Here is a 14,929-nt window from a genome sequence, read left to right as displayed (position 1 = left end):
TTTGTCTCGATGTGTCTCCACAGTATCCTGGTGTGGCTCAGAGTATCAACAGTGACGTTAACAACTTGATGACCGTACTGAATATGAGCAACGCTCTGCCTGAAGGTGAAGAAGAACCACAATGACACTCTGCAAATGGAAATGTCTCGAGTGCTTCACATGCTCGAGGAATTTACAAATACAATATTTTTTGTTTCATTTTTTTCTGCTTTCTCTGCATTTTTGTTTTTCTTGTAAGATAAAGTATTTTATCCTAAATTTGGTTCTGCTGTAATCATTAGTTAAAGGGAAAAGTGGTTTTTTTTTTTTTTACTAAATTTTCTGCTTTTATGATCATGTTTGTTCATGAAAGTAAAAGTACTTTTTTTGTCTTTAGGTCTTTTTCCTGAACATCTGATTGATGTCATGAGGAAAGAGCTGGCGCTGGAGTGCGACTATATTCGAGAAGCTCAGTGTGCAAAGAAGTTCAGGTATTCTGACAGATTTCCTATTTGAATTTAAATGCCAAACAAAAGCAAAATAAAATATTTATTTTGTTCTTAATTTTTTATTTTTTTACTAAAAGACTATTAGTCATTTATTTAGATTTAAAGTTGCTTCGGTAACAGGTTTGTTTCTGACTCAGAGAGCTGCTGAAGGACGATCCGTTCTTCTTCGTGCCGGAAGTGATCGACGATCTGAGCAGCAAACATGTCCTAACTACAGAGCTTGTTCCCGGGTTTCCTTTGGACAAGGCAGAGAGCCTCTCACAGGAGCTGAAGAACGAGGTAAGGCTGACAAACCAAAGCCAGGCCAAATGAAGATAAGTCTAGTTTACATTTACGACACTCTGGCATGTTTCACATCACTTCCTATCAAAATTAATACACCAAAATACTATATTTGAAGGAAAATGTTGACTAAAAAGGAATATTAATTAAAATCGTTATGGCTCTTTGGGGAAAAACGTTGTTCCCAATCAATGAAAACTTCTTGGCTGACAAAAAAAGACCAAAAAAAACAGTGAAAAACTTTACATTAAAATTTAGGAAAAAAAATCTGGAAGAAAGAAAGTAATTTCTAAAGCTTTGGATTTACCACTGAGAGCTAGTATTGCTAATATTAAACGATGTTACAGTGGTGAACCTTCCCAGGAGTGACCGTCCGACCAAAAATAACCCCAAATGACTCAGCTGCGAGCTTTCAAGCGAGCCGCTCCAACATCCAAAGAACCGCAGGCATCCCTCGCCTCAGCCAAGGTCAAAGTTCACGGCTTCACCAGATGAAAAACAACCAGAAACTTCTGCTCACCAGAAAACGTCAAGACTTTTGGAAGGAGCTGATGAGACAAAAGTCAATTTTTTTTTTTTTGACACCAAAGAAACGAACAACACAACTTTGAAAAACTACTTTTTGGGGCTTCTTTTATATTAATTTTGTTGAAGTGTGACAAACATGCAACCATTGTAATGGGTTGTTTCTGCATCAGATCTGCCAGAACATCCTGCTGTTGTGCCTCAGAGAGCTCTTTGAGTTCAGATACATGCAGACCGACCCGAACTGGTCCAACTTCTTCTACGATCCTCAGACTCACCGGGTGAGTTAGAGTCTGAACTATATCACACCATAAACATGAAAAATCCTGACATTTTGACTCTATAGGTGGCGCTGCTGGACTTTGGAGCCACAAGAGGTTTTGATCAAAGTTTCACCGACATCTACATCGAGGTAAGTCCGGTCACCTTCAGCTCTGAGGAGATAGATGATCCAGATGAACAGAAGCTGTGAAAAGTTTTCCCTGTGGAGCCGTTAAGATATGTTTGGAGTGAACAATGAGACGATGTAAGATGAACAGAGCCAAGCAGGTGCAGCTTTTGACACTTTGATGGTGGAGATGGAATGTCAGCTTTGTGGTGTGGAGAGAACAGGAGGACTGGCATACCTGAGCCTACTGTCCTGAACGAAAATAGACTAAAAGCTGCCCTCTGGTGGACAAATCAGGAATATGGCCCTGAGTGTACAGCTGGACACAGATTTCTTTTGCAGTGGAACAAATCATTTATGTTGGATTCTAGAAATAGTTGTAAAAGTTGAAATGTTCTTGCATTTTTGTGTTACAAATTTGTCTTTTTTTTTCCCTAGATTTCAAAACAGGGGTCTCAAACTGGCGAGCTATTTGCAGCCCCCACCTTCATATGATAGTTCAATGTCTACTAAGCAACATCTTCTGCATGTCCACACTTCTTTGATGATAGCTTTGTATTTGCTTTATGCTTAAAACTTTGCATTTGCTATTGTCGTTGGATCTGGTAATCAGAAAAGTCCTTAGCAACAGTTGCTAGCGTCGTTAGCTCCTGTCGTTTCACAGAAGATATTGCTCATTAGTAGATGGACATGAACAAATGTTCAAAAAAACCTGTTAAGTAGACATAGACAATGGACCAAAGACATAGAGAGCGGATGTAAACCCTTTTTTTTGACACTAATTGAACCCCATACAATCCAGACTCTGCCTTCAGTGGCCCAAAGGTCAATTAAGTTTGAGACCCCAGATTTAAAGAGTCTGGAATGGGGTCGTGTGTAGGGGTGTTGCGGATCACAAAACTCACGGTTCGGATCGTGTCACGGTTTTAGGGTCACGGTTCGGATCACTTTTCGGATCAGTAAAAAGTTAAAAAAAAAAAACAACAAAAAAAACACCACCAACAACAACAACAACAACAACAACAACATGAAAGCTAAATTAATTTTTGGAAACGTTTCAAATCATATATTCAAAATGAATATAAAGTACTTCCCTTACACAAAAGTTCAAAACTTTTGCTCACTGAGGCCTATTTATTAAAACAAAAAATCTTTAAAGTTTGAACACAAGCAAAATGCTAAAACTTGTAGTTTCTGAATACATACAAATCTACAAAAACAGAGAAAAGAATGCTTAAAAATAGTTTTGAAAATACCAAATCTATCTGGTGTTCACTTGAAATACAAATGTTCTGATCCCACTCGCCAAATGGGGACATTTAAATATTTAAAATAATAATAATTATCTGTAAAACGTGGCACTGTTGCACCCGCTTTTCCTGGTGATCTTTTTGGCTTGCCATAAAATCATGTCCATTACGGATGTATTCTTTGAATCCAGAAATTGAAACGTGTACTGATGCTTTTATTCAGGTCTTAACATTAAATAAACCTGATATCTATCCATCCGCGTCAAGTTGAGTAAAGTTTGTGACGGAAGCTGCAGGGTTTTTCCTGGCTTAAAATAAGGTGGTGGTGTCTCGTGGGGACTTCAGATTTGTATACCTTAACAAGTTTATTTTATTATTATTATTATGTAACTTTATTGAACATTCTTTCAATTTACATATTTTACTATAGATCACCTCATTATAAAACAGAAATGTAACTAACAAGCCTAATTTTGATACACAATAAAACAACAAATTATTCTAGTTTGAAGCTCCATACAAAAGCTTCAGAAGAAACCCTCAAATTCATGGCCCCGCCCCCTTGTCCGTTTACGAGCACTCTCTCCTTTCCGCGCGGCAATAGACAGACTGTCTCCTTTTTTCTTTTTTCACGGAGGTTCTCCTCTAAATCAGGTGTTTAAACTCCTGATTTTAAAGCGTGTCTTCTCTCCCTTAAACTCTGTGGGTCTGACGGTAACAAACAGCTGTGGAAGAATAGTCCAGTCGGACCGAACCATTTTCAATTAAGAGGAAGGGGGGTCCACCACGGATAATCCGTGATCCGCAACACCCCTAGTCGTGTGTGTTGGGAGAACCATAATTGATCTTAGTTTGAAACTCATTTTAATGATGCAAAACACCTGACTTAAAAAGCTTGAGGTAAATTCTTATTAAAGTGGAGAATTGAAAAGTCAAAAATGGCTATTTATAGCCATTCATTATTACAAAAGTTACACTTTTTATTAGATTTTTTTTCTTTAAAGCAGAAAAAAGTTGCAAAATTTTTTTTTTTTTTTTGCTGAAATAAATATTCTTACTTTAAGATGACCTCAGTATAAAGGAGCTTGGAAATATTGACAAAAAATTAATTTTAAGGAGGAAAAACTGCATGAAAAGTCACTGTTTGTGTTTGCAGATTATCCGTTCAGCTGCTCAGGGCAACAGAGAAGGAGTTCTGAAGAAATCTATTGACATGAAGTTCCTCACTGGATATGAGTCCAAGGTAATAAAATAATTCTGTGCTTTTTAAAAGTAAGAGTTCCATTGTTATTTGAAGCAGATTTACTAACTTTTGTCAAAGTCATAACATTATATGTACATGTGAAATAATAGACTTTTTTTGTTATCACTATTTTCAGTTTGTCAATAATGACTATTAAATGAACAATGTTGACAACTTTTTTTTTTTTTGGCATATGTCGAAAGAGGAAACATTAAAACATCTGAAACAGGAAGTTTTATTTTGAAAGTTAGCCAAAGAGGAAAAACAAGCTGTTATTCCTTAAGAATGAAACAATCTGATGAAAAAAATTTAGATAAAAAAAAAAAAAAAAAAAACTTTTAAAGCTTTAATGGAAAAATAAACCATAGTGCATGAAATAAAGATAGAGCACTGGATATGTGATTCAATGAAGAGTCTGAAGACAATTGTGATTACTCAGACATACAGTGACAATCATACGACTGATAAAAACGCTCAAAACATCGGCTTTCCTGCTTCTTTTTCAGCTTTAACTGTTTTCATTTTATGCAAATGATGCGATTTGAGGAAGATCTAGTCTATGATTGAAGACCTGCTTCATTTTAAAGACAGTGCAGTTTTTAATCAGTCGCATGTTCAGTTAAGATTTTTGATCAAATACCGGCATTCGGATTTTACCTTTTTAACTGACCACAACAGAGAACAGGGACATCTAGTGGCCACTTAAACAAGAGCACTTGAACTTGCATTGCCAAATTGAATGTAGCTAAACGCCTGGTTCACACTGGACGCAGAAGCCGCGTCAATTCTAGCAGGAAGTCACATCAAGATACATGAGAAAATCTGGTTTATTTCAAAATATAACCAATTTTTCACAATAAAACAAGGCGATTGACAAATGGGATCATGTTTTGTGTCTAACCAGACAGTAGAGAGGAAAATAAACATACAATCACAACACACGCAAAAAACAGACGCACACACTTCTCTCCATGTGTCTCAATTACAGATAAATTGAAGTGAAGACTCACAAACTACCTGCTTCTTCTTAGTAGAAACATGGTGTAACAATTTTAGGTTTTTAACTTCCCCATGATGGCCAAAACATAAAAAGTTCTAGCAGAGTGTCGCGGAAAAATGCGTCTGAACTGCAGGAGAGAGCGGGATGCCGCTCTACAGGGCTTCCGAGGGGATTCCGCAGGGGCTTCTGAGAGGCTTACATGGGGCTTCTGGGGGGGTTCTGCAGGGGCTTCTGAGAGGCTTACATGGGGCTTCTGAGAGGCATCCACAATGCTTCTGGGTCCAGTGTGAACCTTGCGTCAAAACACAATTAATCTTTTTTTTTTTAACTCTCATGTTATGTTTATCCATTACAAAAAATGAATAGATTACAGTTTACAGTCAAAATAATTGAAAGCTAAAATCCCCTTTAATTTATGAACATTTCTTCATCCAGGCCATGACGAACGCCCATGTCGACGCCGTGATGATCCTCGGCGAGGCCTTCGCCTCCTCCGAGATCTTCAACTTCGGCTCTCAGTCCACCACCGAGAGGATCCACAACCTCATTCCAGTCATGCTCAAACACCGGCTCACGCCTCCGCCGGAGGAGACGTACTCGCTGCACCGCAAGATGGGCGGCTCCTTCCTCATCTGCTCCCGCTTGAATGCAAAGCTGAGCTGCAAGGATATGTTTGATGACGCCTATCGGAAGTACTGGGAAGGCCGCAGGCCCACCCCCTAATGAAATCAAGCCAACTGATGGACTAGTACTGGGGGAGAGTGGAAGCCATGTTTGTCTGAGATATTGAACACTGGTCTTTACTGTTATGGACAAATACGTGTGAGGTTTAAAGCATATAATATTCAGAGGAATAGTTTTTTTATCAAGAGGAAACATGTCATCTGCATTGTTTTCAGCTAAACGCACAGGAACACATGGCTCCAGAAGAAAAACATGAATGTAAAGAGGTTGCATTTCCTTTCTGATCATTTCAAGGCGATATGCAATTTTTTTTTTTTTTGTCCTTTCCTGTTTGGATCGCTTTTAACTCTTTAGCTAAACTGTTGAAGCTACTTTTTATTTCTTCAAATTAAGAGTTTTTGTGCGTAAACAGTTTGAGGGAAGTGCGAGTCTCGGTTTAAACCAGGACCAACGTGTCTGAATCACAAAGGAGACGATTGAACCACCTTGCGTTGAACAAAGGGGCTGATGGGAATTATTTTTGCTGCAGAAGTCTGACTCCTAATGTGTAAATGTAGTTTATAGATTTCTGCGTTATTTTAGATAATGAGTGTACAGATTGATCAATAGCTGTTAATGAATTTTATCTTTCATTTTTATCGTTTTTGTTTCAAACCGTTCCTTTAGTTTTGGTAAATTCTCAAAGATTTCTGGGTAAAATCATCAATTCACTCAGTTTGTGTCACCTGATTGTTTCCAATTTAGGGTTATAGAAATAACCCTTTAAGCTATCATGGACCACGTGAATATTGAGTTCCAGTTAACAAAAAGATGAAGTCACAGGAATTCTGTGTTTTTGTAGTTCTGAGTGAATACAATACTTTTAATCCACAGTGGTTCATGTCACATCAACACATCAGTTACTTCAGGGAATGAAAAAAACTCTACGCACAAGATCGGCTGGTGGATTTACCCACACGCCTTTTCTGTCCATATAACTTCCCCTCCACAGCCTGCCTCCTGATCGCTGTGCAACTCTAAAGTTCTCAATGCTCTCTTACCTGCCATTTGGTGTAAAAATGTGGGAGAAGAAACTTAAAAAAAAAAAAAATGTGCCTATTGTTTCCAGCTGAGAGTTTTGGGTAGAAATGTTGACTTTCTATTAACTGAAAGTTGGAATAAAATATCATGTGAATTAAGATCATGACTTGTGAGATGTGTTTTAGTAATCCTGTTGCTGCAGTTCACCTTTTTGTCCAGCATGTGGCGCTGCTACATTTGGCCACAAATCAGGTAAGAGTCAGTAGTGATACAATCTGGTTTGTTGCTGCCATGACGTGTGATTGTGTAATTTCCAATGCAGTAGAACTTGTAGCCTCACTGAAAATAAGCTAGAAATATGAAAAAATAGCAATTTTCAGGATAAAATTTAGTCAAATCAAACATTTTTAGAAAAAGTTGTGCACACATGCATTTTATTATCGGTAGGCTTTACGTCTCATGATAGCAGCAGGTAAGGAAGATGGTAGATGAGGAACTGCTGTCTTCTCCGACCGCACATCCCCGCTTAAAACATGTTTCAACCAGGAACTAAAAGCTGCCGAACCCGTTGAGTTCTATATCATTTTATCATTTCTACATCTATTTTTTTCAATTTTACAACCCTTTGTGGCGCCAAAGTCAAAGTAGCTCTTTTTTCTTTTATGTTGTAGTTTCTACAGATTGAAGTAAGTTTGCTGGAGAAGAAAGCACATGAATGTTATCAGAGACGGAAAATTATGACAGAACAGAACCCACTGCAGAGTCGGATGCATCCACTTCGAAAACAGATGACTTTTCCGGGTCAGAATTGGTGCAGAAAAGAACTTGTTTTTGAGAAAATTGAATGTGTCCAGAGGCCAAAATGCATCCAAGAAAGATGACTGAAGGAGAGGGAAACTCACATTTTTCTGCTTTAATATACAAAAGGCTCTCCAGCAAAATGCTCCAAAATCAAATGAACGTAATGAACGCAGATGGACTGGTTCCTGGAGTAAATCGAGGTATACAAATACATTCACATTCACCATGAATTGAAAGTCTGAAAGTCAGTTTAACCGGATGGTAGAACCAAGCTTTTAAAATGTCAAAAGCTGTCTTCCACTCATACCCTTCTCTGATCCTAATTTGGACATGAGCATTGATCCAGCTGTATGGTTTCTAGGCTCATCTTTTCATGTATCAAAGTCAAAGGATTTTGCTGAGCACCGTAGGGAATCGAACCCTAACCTGCTAAAACAGGCATACCAATATCAGTCTCTTCATTTTTTGACCAAACATGAAAGGAACCTAGGACAGCTTTGTGCTTCAGCCAAGTTTCAGCTTACTGGACTGACTCTGCCACCCTCCTCTTCCTCCCCGTCTTCACCACCATTACTGACCCCAACACTTTGACCTCATTGGATCCAGAGTTCTTCAGGTGTTCCTGACTGAGTCTAGACGGAAATAGTGAAGATTCAAACAAAAGCGTTTTAGAAAGCTGCATAGGGTCTAGATGCCATTTTAAGGCTGCTGAAGAAATAATTGCCCATCCACCAAGGCCAAGTGGGCCACATATGTTTTTAAAAGTGGGCAGAAAATGTTAGCCCACTTTTAAACTATGGGGCACGCATAGCCTTGCTGTATGGGTGTATTCAATAATACATTTTTTGTTTGAATCACTCTTAGTCTGGCCCGTCCTCCGGGAGCTGTCTTGCTAGAAGCATTTGCCCTCTTGGGCAAATGCTTCTAGCAACACAGCTGCTGGGATTATTCGGGCACGCAAACCCCTTCACCACGTTAAGGTGGTGATTCTGGAAGGGGATCACATCAGTCACTAGCCAATTACTAATAATTATTGTGGGGAAACCGAAGTACTCGGAGAAAACCCACAGGACTGCCAGGATTTGTTTGAGTTTTTGATCTATAAATTTTGGTGACTGATGCTTTTTTAAAATTTACTTTATTATGATAATATTTATAATAATAATAATTACATTTTTTATTCATTCAATGTTTTTGGGTGGGGGAGGGGGGTAATTTGAGCTGTACCTCTTTGCTTTATGATATTTCACAGCAATATTGAAAACCTGAAAGTGGCCTAATTAGTTTTTTGTGTCTACACCTAATGGTCTCGAAATGTTTACTAAATGGTAAATGGTGTATACTTAAATAGAGCTTTCTACCCTCCTTCGAAGGCCTAAAGCACTTTTCAGTCACCCATTCACACACTGATGGTGGTTCCGCTGTCAAACACTGGCACCAACCACCCATCAGGGGCAATTTGGGGTTCAGTGACTTGCCAAAGGACACTTTGACACATGGGCAGGCAAGGTGGGAATCGAACCCGCAATCCTCCGATCAGGAGTCGATCACCCTACCGCATCGCCACAGCCACCCTAATAATACATTTGGAAAAGTGGGGGGGAACCGAAGCACTCGGAGAAAACCCACGCAGACGCGGTTCTGTCAGCCAACCATGTTAACCAACAGAGCAACGTGCTGCCCCTGTTTTTGAAGCCTATTTTGGGAACATTTGTTTCCACAGCGTGTAGAGAAACTTTTGGGATTGGAGGTACAGACCTGGCAGTCACTGGCCGAATTGTTAAAGGAGCTTTGGGGGGATTTTACAATATATGGGGAATTGTGGGGTATCAGGCTTTTAAGATGGCTTTCCTGATTTTTATTTTATTATTATTTTTTTTTTTAGATTTATTTTAGAAAAAGTACAACAAGCTATATAAAACACCAAAAAACTGTACAAATAAAATAAAAAATATATATAAAATAAAATGGTCTCCATTATCCTGAACTCAAAAATAACATGTTTGAAAAGGGGATAGGCAGAAGCCAATGCTTATTTGAGCCTATCCCCTCCAGCTACTTTTCACATTTTAGTCCATAACATTCAATGTTCAGGCATTCTATAGTTTAATTCCAGACAGTATAGAAAAAGTAATTTTCTAAGATCTCTTTTTCTTCTGAGCTGGTGTCTCGCTTTGACAGCTCATTTGGCTCCTGGCTCTGTTGGTCGCTGCGTTTTCTCTTTCTAGAGACAGCTGGAGCCTTTGCTTCTGGCTCTTGGTGGACCTGTGGTGCTGGAGCCTCGGTTTCGGGCTCCTGGCTCTGTTGGTCGCTGCGTTTTCTCTTTCTAGAGACAGCTGGAGCCTTTGCTTCTGGCTCTTGGTGGACCTGTGATGCTGGAGCCTCGGTTTCGGGTTTCTGGCTCTGTTGGTTGCTGTGTTTTCTCTTTTTAGAGACAGGTTGAGCCATTTCTTCTGGCTCTTGGTGGACCTGTGATGCTGGGGCCTCGGTTTCAGGTTCCTGGCTCTGTTGGTCGCTGCGTTTTCTCTTTCTAGAGAGAGCTGGAGCCTTTGCTTCTGGGTGTTGGTGGACCTGTGGTGCTGGAGCCTCGGTTTCGGGCTCCTGGCTCTGTTGGTCGCTGCGTTTTCTCTTTTTAGAGACAGCTTGAGGCGTTTCTTCTGGCTGTAGGTGGACCTGTGCTGGAGCCTTGGTTTCAGGCTCCTGGCTCTGTTCGTCGCTCCGTTTTCTCTTTCTAGAGACAGCTGGAGCCTTTGCTTCTGGCTGTTGGTGGACTTGTGGAGGCTCTTTGGGGGTCTGGGGCTGCTTCTTCCACAAATTGAAAAGTGGATGTTGTAAAGCTTCATCTGGAGAGATCCGTTTGTTTGGATCCACCTCCAACATCCGCTTTAGAAGATCCATAAATTCTTCCACTTTTTTGGCCTTTTTCTTGTTGGGATAACGTCTTATGAGTTCATCAAAAGACCAGAAGTCAAGTTTGTCTGCAACCCACATCCCATTTTTATTGGACTGTTCTTCAGGTGTGTCCAGCTTCCACTTAAATGTGGAGTTTTCTTCAGTCCTGGTGAAAAACCTATCAGTGTACATCCCCCTTTCCAGAAGTTCATTGTCAGGCATTCCATGCATCTTCACCATGGTTCTGATAATGTTATATTCAGAGTCCTGTGGATGGATACAGAAGCCCGTGTACAGAAGGGCGAGAACGTAGCCGGCAGTCCACATATCCAGACGTTCATCTAAGGGCAGACCCAGCATGACTTCTGGTGCCCGGAAACAAATGTTCTGGATTCTATTTCCCATTACCAGGTCTTCAACTTTTTCAGCCAACCCAAAATCAATCAGTTTGAGCCTTAAAGGCTCTGCATTTTGGTCCACCAGCATAATGTTATCTAGTTTAATATCACAGTGGACCATGTTGATTTTCTTCAGGGCTCTCAGGGCAACTAGCAGCTGCCAAGCAAGGCTTCTGATTGTCCTTAGAGATAGAGGACGGGATCCACGCTTCTTCATGTAATCAAGAAGGCTTATATCCAACATTTCCAAGACGATACAAACATGGTTTTTGTGATGAAACCACTCCACAAACTTGACCAAGTTGTATTTATCGGCATCGATCTGGGACAATTCAATCAGGGCTTTAATCTCATCCTCGTATGCATCTTCAAAATCCTTATTGATCATTTTAATGGCCACATGTTTTTGGGTAGACATTTCCAGGCATTTTACAACTTTTCCATAAGTTCCTTCACCAAGAAACTTTTCTACGTAATAATGGCCTTTATTTCCACGAAGGAAGAAGCCTTCATACACTTCAGATGAACTTTGCGACATAGTGACGATAATTTTGCGTTGAAGAAATCGTGTGAGAATAAAATTAACACAGAGAAATATCTTCTTTGCAAACAAAGTGGGTTTTGATCTTCACAGGAGGCTCGCTGGATGTCTTGACTCCGGGGAGCTTCGAAGGTAAATGAAGTTTTTGAGGAATGTACCCGTATTTATACCTTTTCTCTGATGATGTCAAATGACCTCATAGAAACTTTCCTATGACATGTCAAATGACCTCACCCTAGACCTAATTACAGCCCCTGTGCACGTCTATAATTTTGACGTCAATTTACATCATGTGTATGTAAGAGAGAGGTGGTTTTAATCTATGGGGCACTAGGACCCAGAAACTGTCTTCGCACAGGTGTGCGGTTCCTGGCTCTGACGAGGGACGCTATTTAGTGACGTAATACGCAGCCGCTCTCCCTACAGACGCCGCAGTTGAAAAAAAAAAAAAAAAAAAAAACGTCGTTGTTGTGCACCGTGTGTCGAATGCTGTCTGCTGAGCCCCTTCTGGAATACGGCCGTGTGTTTAACGTAAGGAGCCATAAACTCTGTCGCCAACAACCCAAAGCTAATCCTGTTTAGCTTTGTAGCATTTTAAAGATGACTTTTTTTTGTCTCAGGAATGGTGGTGCTGTCGCGAGCTCCAAAACATGGTGGAGTGCGAACACTGGATTGATGTCAGTGGTTTTGAATTATTTTTAACCTAATTTTAGCAGTTTATATTTTTAGTTATCAACAGTTGTTAATGTAAATTGTGTTTTTAGAAACTTGTGTGGGCATTCAGCTCCAACTGTCTGGAACAGTTATGGGAGGAAAGTGACATTACTCACTGTAAGTGTTTACACCTGTACCCTCTTTTCTAACTCATGTTTTGATGCACTTTCTTTCTTTCTTTTTTTAATGTACTTTGTTCCCTGTTTCCAGAATGAGTTGGTTGTGCATTTAATCTTCCACTAATTTATTAACCAATTTTAAATCCTCTTGGCCAAACCAAAATGGAATTGGAATCTTGGCCAAACATAAAATAATTCTGGGAGACTGCTGACCCAGCCGTGTCGACGAGTCAGCAGCTCCCTACTAACTAAGGGCTGCCTAACCAAAATTATCTAAAGAAAAGAAATACATAAAGCCCGCAAATCAAAACTACCAAGGTCCAACCCCAAAATATCAAAACATATCTCACTAATTGAAAATTGCTGAGGAAAAAAAGGCTAAAAGAGAGGAAGAAAACCAACCAGCAGCAACTTGAACCCAGCCTGCTGCTCTGCTCCCTGCCTGGCTTGGTGTGGCCTCCTCTGCAGGGACATTGTCCAGGCCTGCCGGGTGAGCCAAAGGTCTGGATGAAAAAAAGTTCGGGCAGCAGATGCAACAAGTACCATGGGCCTATGAAATTTTATCCCATTATAACAAACGTTTCCATGCGCCACACGTTTTGATTGGAATAGATCATTTTGACATGCGCAGAACGGTCTAAAATGTTGTAAATAGCCGTAGAAGAAGAAATGTCGAGTTCCGTTTTTAATCAAAGATGCTGTATAGAGCGAGATGATGCTCTGAGGATACTTTTAATATTATAATTAATAATAATTTTAAGTGACTGTTTGCTCATAATTTTCTTAATCCGTGCAGCGATGTGCATCTTGGCTACACATAAATATGTGGGAATAACATCTGCCTTTATCTTATCTGGATGTGATTGGAAAAATGAATTCATGTGATTTATTTATATTTTGGTTTCTCATGATTTTTCAGTGCACAGAGCAGCATTTCTGCGTTTAATAGCTGCCTCCGCCGGCTCATACTGTCCTGAAGCCGCTCCGAGAGACTGTTCTGCCGGGAGACACGGTTTTCCAGAGTCCCGGGAGCTCACTTGTGCGGAGCAGCCGGATGGACTGCATTCGAAAGCACACACCTTCATAAAGCACCAGGTGAGGTATGATGTCATGTGAAAAGGGTCTTTACCTGGAAGTAAAACGACTCTATGGCATTATGTCAAAAGTCCACTCTGAAATAAGACATCATGATGCACGTATCCCACATTCCTCACTGACAATTTAGACCACCGCGAGCCCTTTCTGCTCGCTTGTATTTAAACCTCTCACGGGAGAGACTGTCTACTTCCGTGTGCGTGAGCTGCTCCCTCGGGCACGAGTGAGGCGTTTGCGCTAGCACCATCTTTGTGAGCGTGGATGCGCACGACATTTTGGCATGGAGGATTCTGACTCTACTGGCAGGAGCATCCTTCTGCGCGCGAGTGAAATATGATGTTTGACATTTGGGGGTGGAGACAGGTCTGTACGGGCTTTCCTCTGATTGGTCTACTACAAAGAAAAACCTTCAAACTACAATGTATAAATTGAATGTTTATATTGTTACTGTTTCAATACAGTTTACCGGTAAACACGCTTCCAGAAAGATTCGTCACTGGCTGAGCATTTTGTACAGGCTACAGGGAACTTTTTAATACAAGCCAAAAAGGGAAGGTGCTCAATCACCCCTAGGACCCTATGTGTGCACGTGCCTGTGGGGCAGGTCTACCAATTGGTGACGTAACGGCATGTAGGCGGCGACGGTGAAGTCCTGTAACTCTGTCTTAACCACACCACCATAGAGCACGCTGGCTGTTCCTTCTTAGTGGACAACGAGGCCTTCTACCACATCTGCCACATTTGGCGTCCTATCTACACCAACCTGAACCAGTTGATCGGGTAGATTGTGTCCTCCATCACGGCATTCTTATCTTTCGAAGGTTCCCCGAATGGTGACTTTGTGCATTTCCAAACCAACCTGATTCCTTACCCACGCATTCACATTCTCGTTGTAATTAAATGGCGTATACATTAAGTTCCAGCTCCACTCAGAGTGTTTACAGACCCATGTGTTTACATGTCTGATGGTGAGAGGCTGGGAGGATGGAGTCTGCTGAGTTGTCTGGTCAGAGTGCTGCAAAAAAAAGTCCTTATATGGTGAAGGATCTGGAGAGAAAATAGTATGACCCCAATTTGTGCATGTGTACTTCTTGTTTTGTGCATACCTTTGGATTTTTGCGTCTCTAAATCCAAAGTTTTAACTCATTTAATATATTTTGTGCATAAGTGCAAAAATTCTGAAAGTAAAAAAAAATACAAAATTAATTTTACACATGCACAAATTAAAATGACAACAGCTTGAAACAAAGTAAAGACACAAATCTTTGAAAATCCCACAGAAAACACTTTATACGCACACACAAAACCGTATTTAAGCACAAATCTGATGTAAGAATCTTTTCACGTCTCCATCAAAGAAAAGATTCACTCATAAGTGATGCGTTTAAATGCTGCTAGAATGCTGGGTCATCAGTTTTCTTTTATCAGCTGCTTTGAACTTTGATTGTGAATATTATCTAGTTAAACTTTACATTTTCCATCTTTCTTA

The 14,929-nt window shown here is 40.3% G+C and overlaps 2 protein-coding genes across 3 annotated transcripts in view; both read left to right on the top strand.

The window, feature by feature from the left end:
- The window catches only part of coq8aa (coenzyme Q8A, genome duplicate a), a 25,354-nt gene extending 18,314 nt beyond the window's left edge, over positions 1-7,040 (top strand). For both annotated transcript variants that reach the window (XM_024291453.2, XM_024291452.2), the window contains exons 11-17: positions 24-105; positions 377-470; positions 626-767; positions 1,469-1,576; positions 1,642-1,707; positions 4,090-4,176; positions 5,612-7,040. In XM_024291453.2, coding sequence (XP_024147221.1) covers positions 24-105; positions 377-470; positions 626-767; positions 1,469-1,576; positions 1,642-1,707; positions 4,090-4,176; positions 5,612-5,899 — 867 coding nt within the window. In that variant the 3' untranslated portion in view covers positions 5,900-7,040. The remainder of the gene's footprint in view (positions 1-23; positions 106-376; positions 471-625; positions 768-1,468; positions 1,577-1,641; positions 1,708-4,089; positions 4,177-5,611) is intronic.
- A 4,761-nt stretch (positions 7,041-11,801) lies between these two features.
- med23 (mediator complex subunit 23) overlaps positions 11,802-14,929 on the top strand; it is a gene marked incomplete in the record, with an annotated part of 129,350 nt that continues 126,222 nt past the window's right edge. The window contains 4 exon segments of the mRNA XM_036210492.1: positions 11,802-12,043; positions 12,133-12,189; positions 12,277-12,343; positions 13,265-13,433. Of these exon segments, the coding sequence (XP_036066385.1) occupies positions 11,999-12,043; positions 12,133-12,189; positions 12,277-12,343; positions 13,265-13,433 (338 nt within the window).

Source organism: Oryzias melastigma, linkage group LG24 (genome assembly GCF_002922805.2).
Source record: "Oryzias melastigma strain HK-1 linkage group LG24, ASM292280v2, whole genome shotgun sequence".
NCBI classification, from domain to species: Eukaryota; Metazoa; Chordata; class Actinopteri; order Beloniformes; family Adrianichthyidae; genus Oryzias; species Oryzias melastigma.
This window is presented reverse-complemented; position numbering and strand designations above follow the sequence as displayed.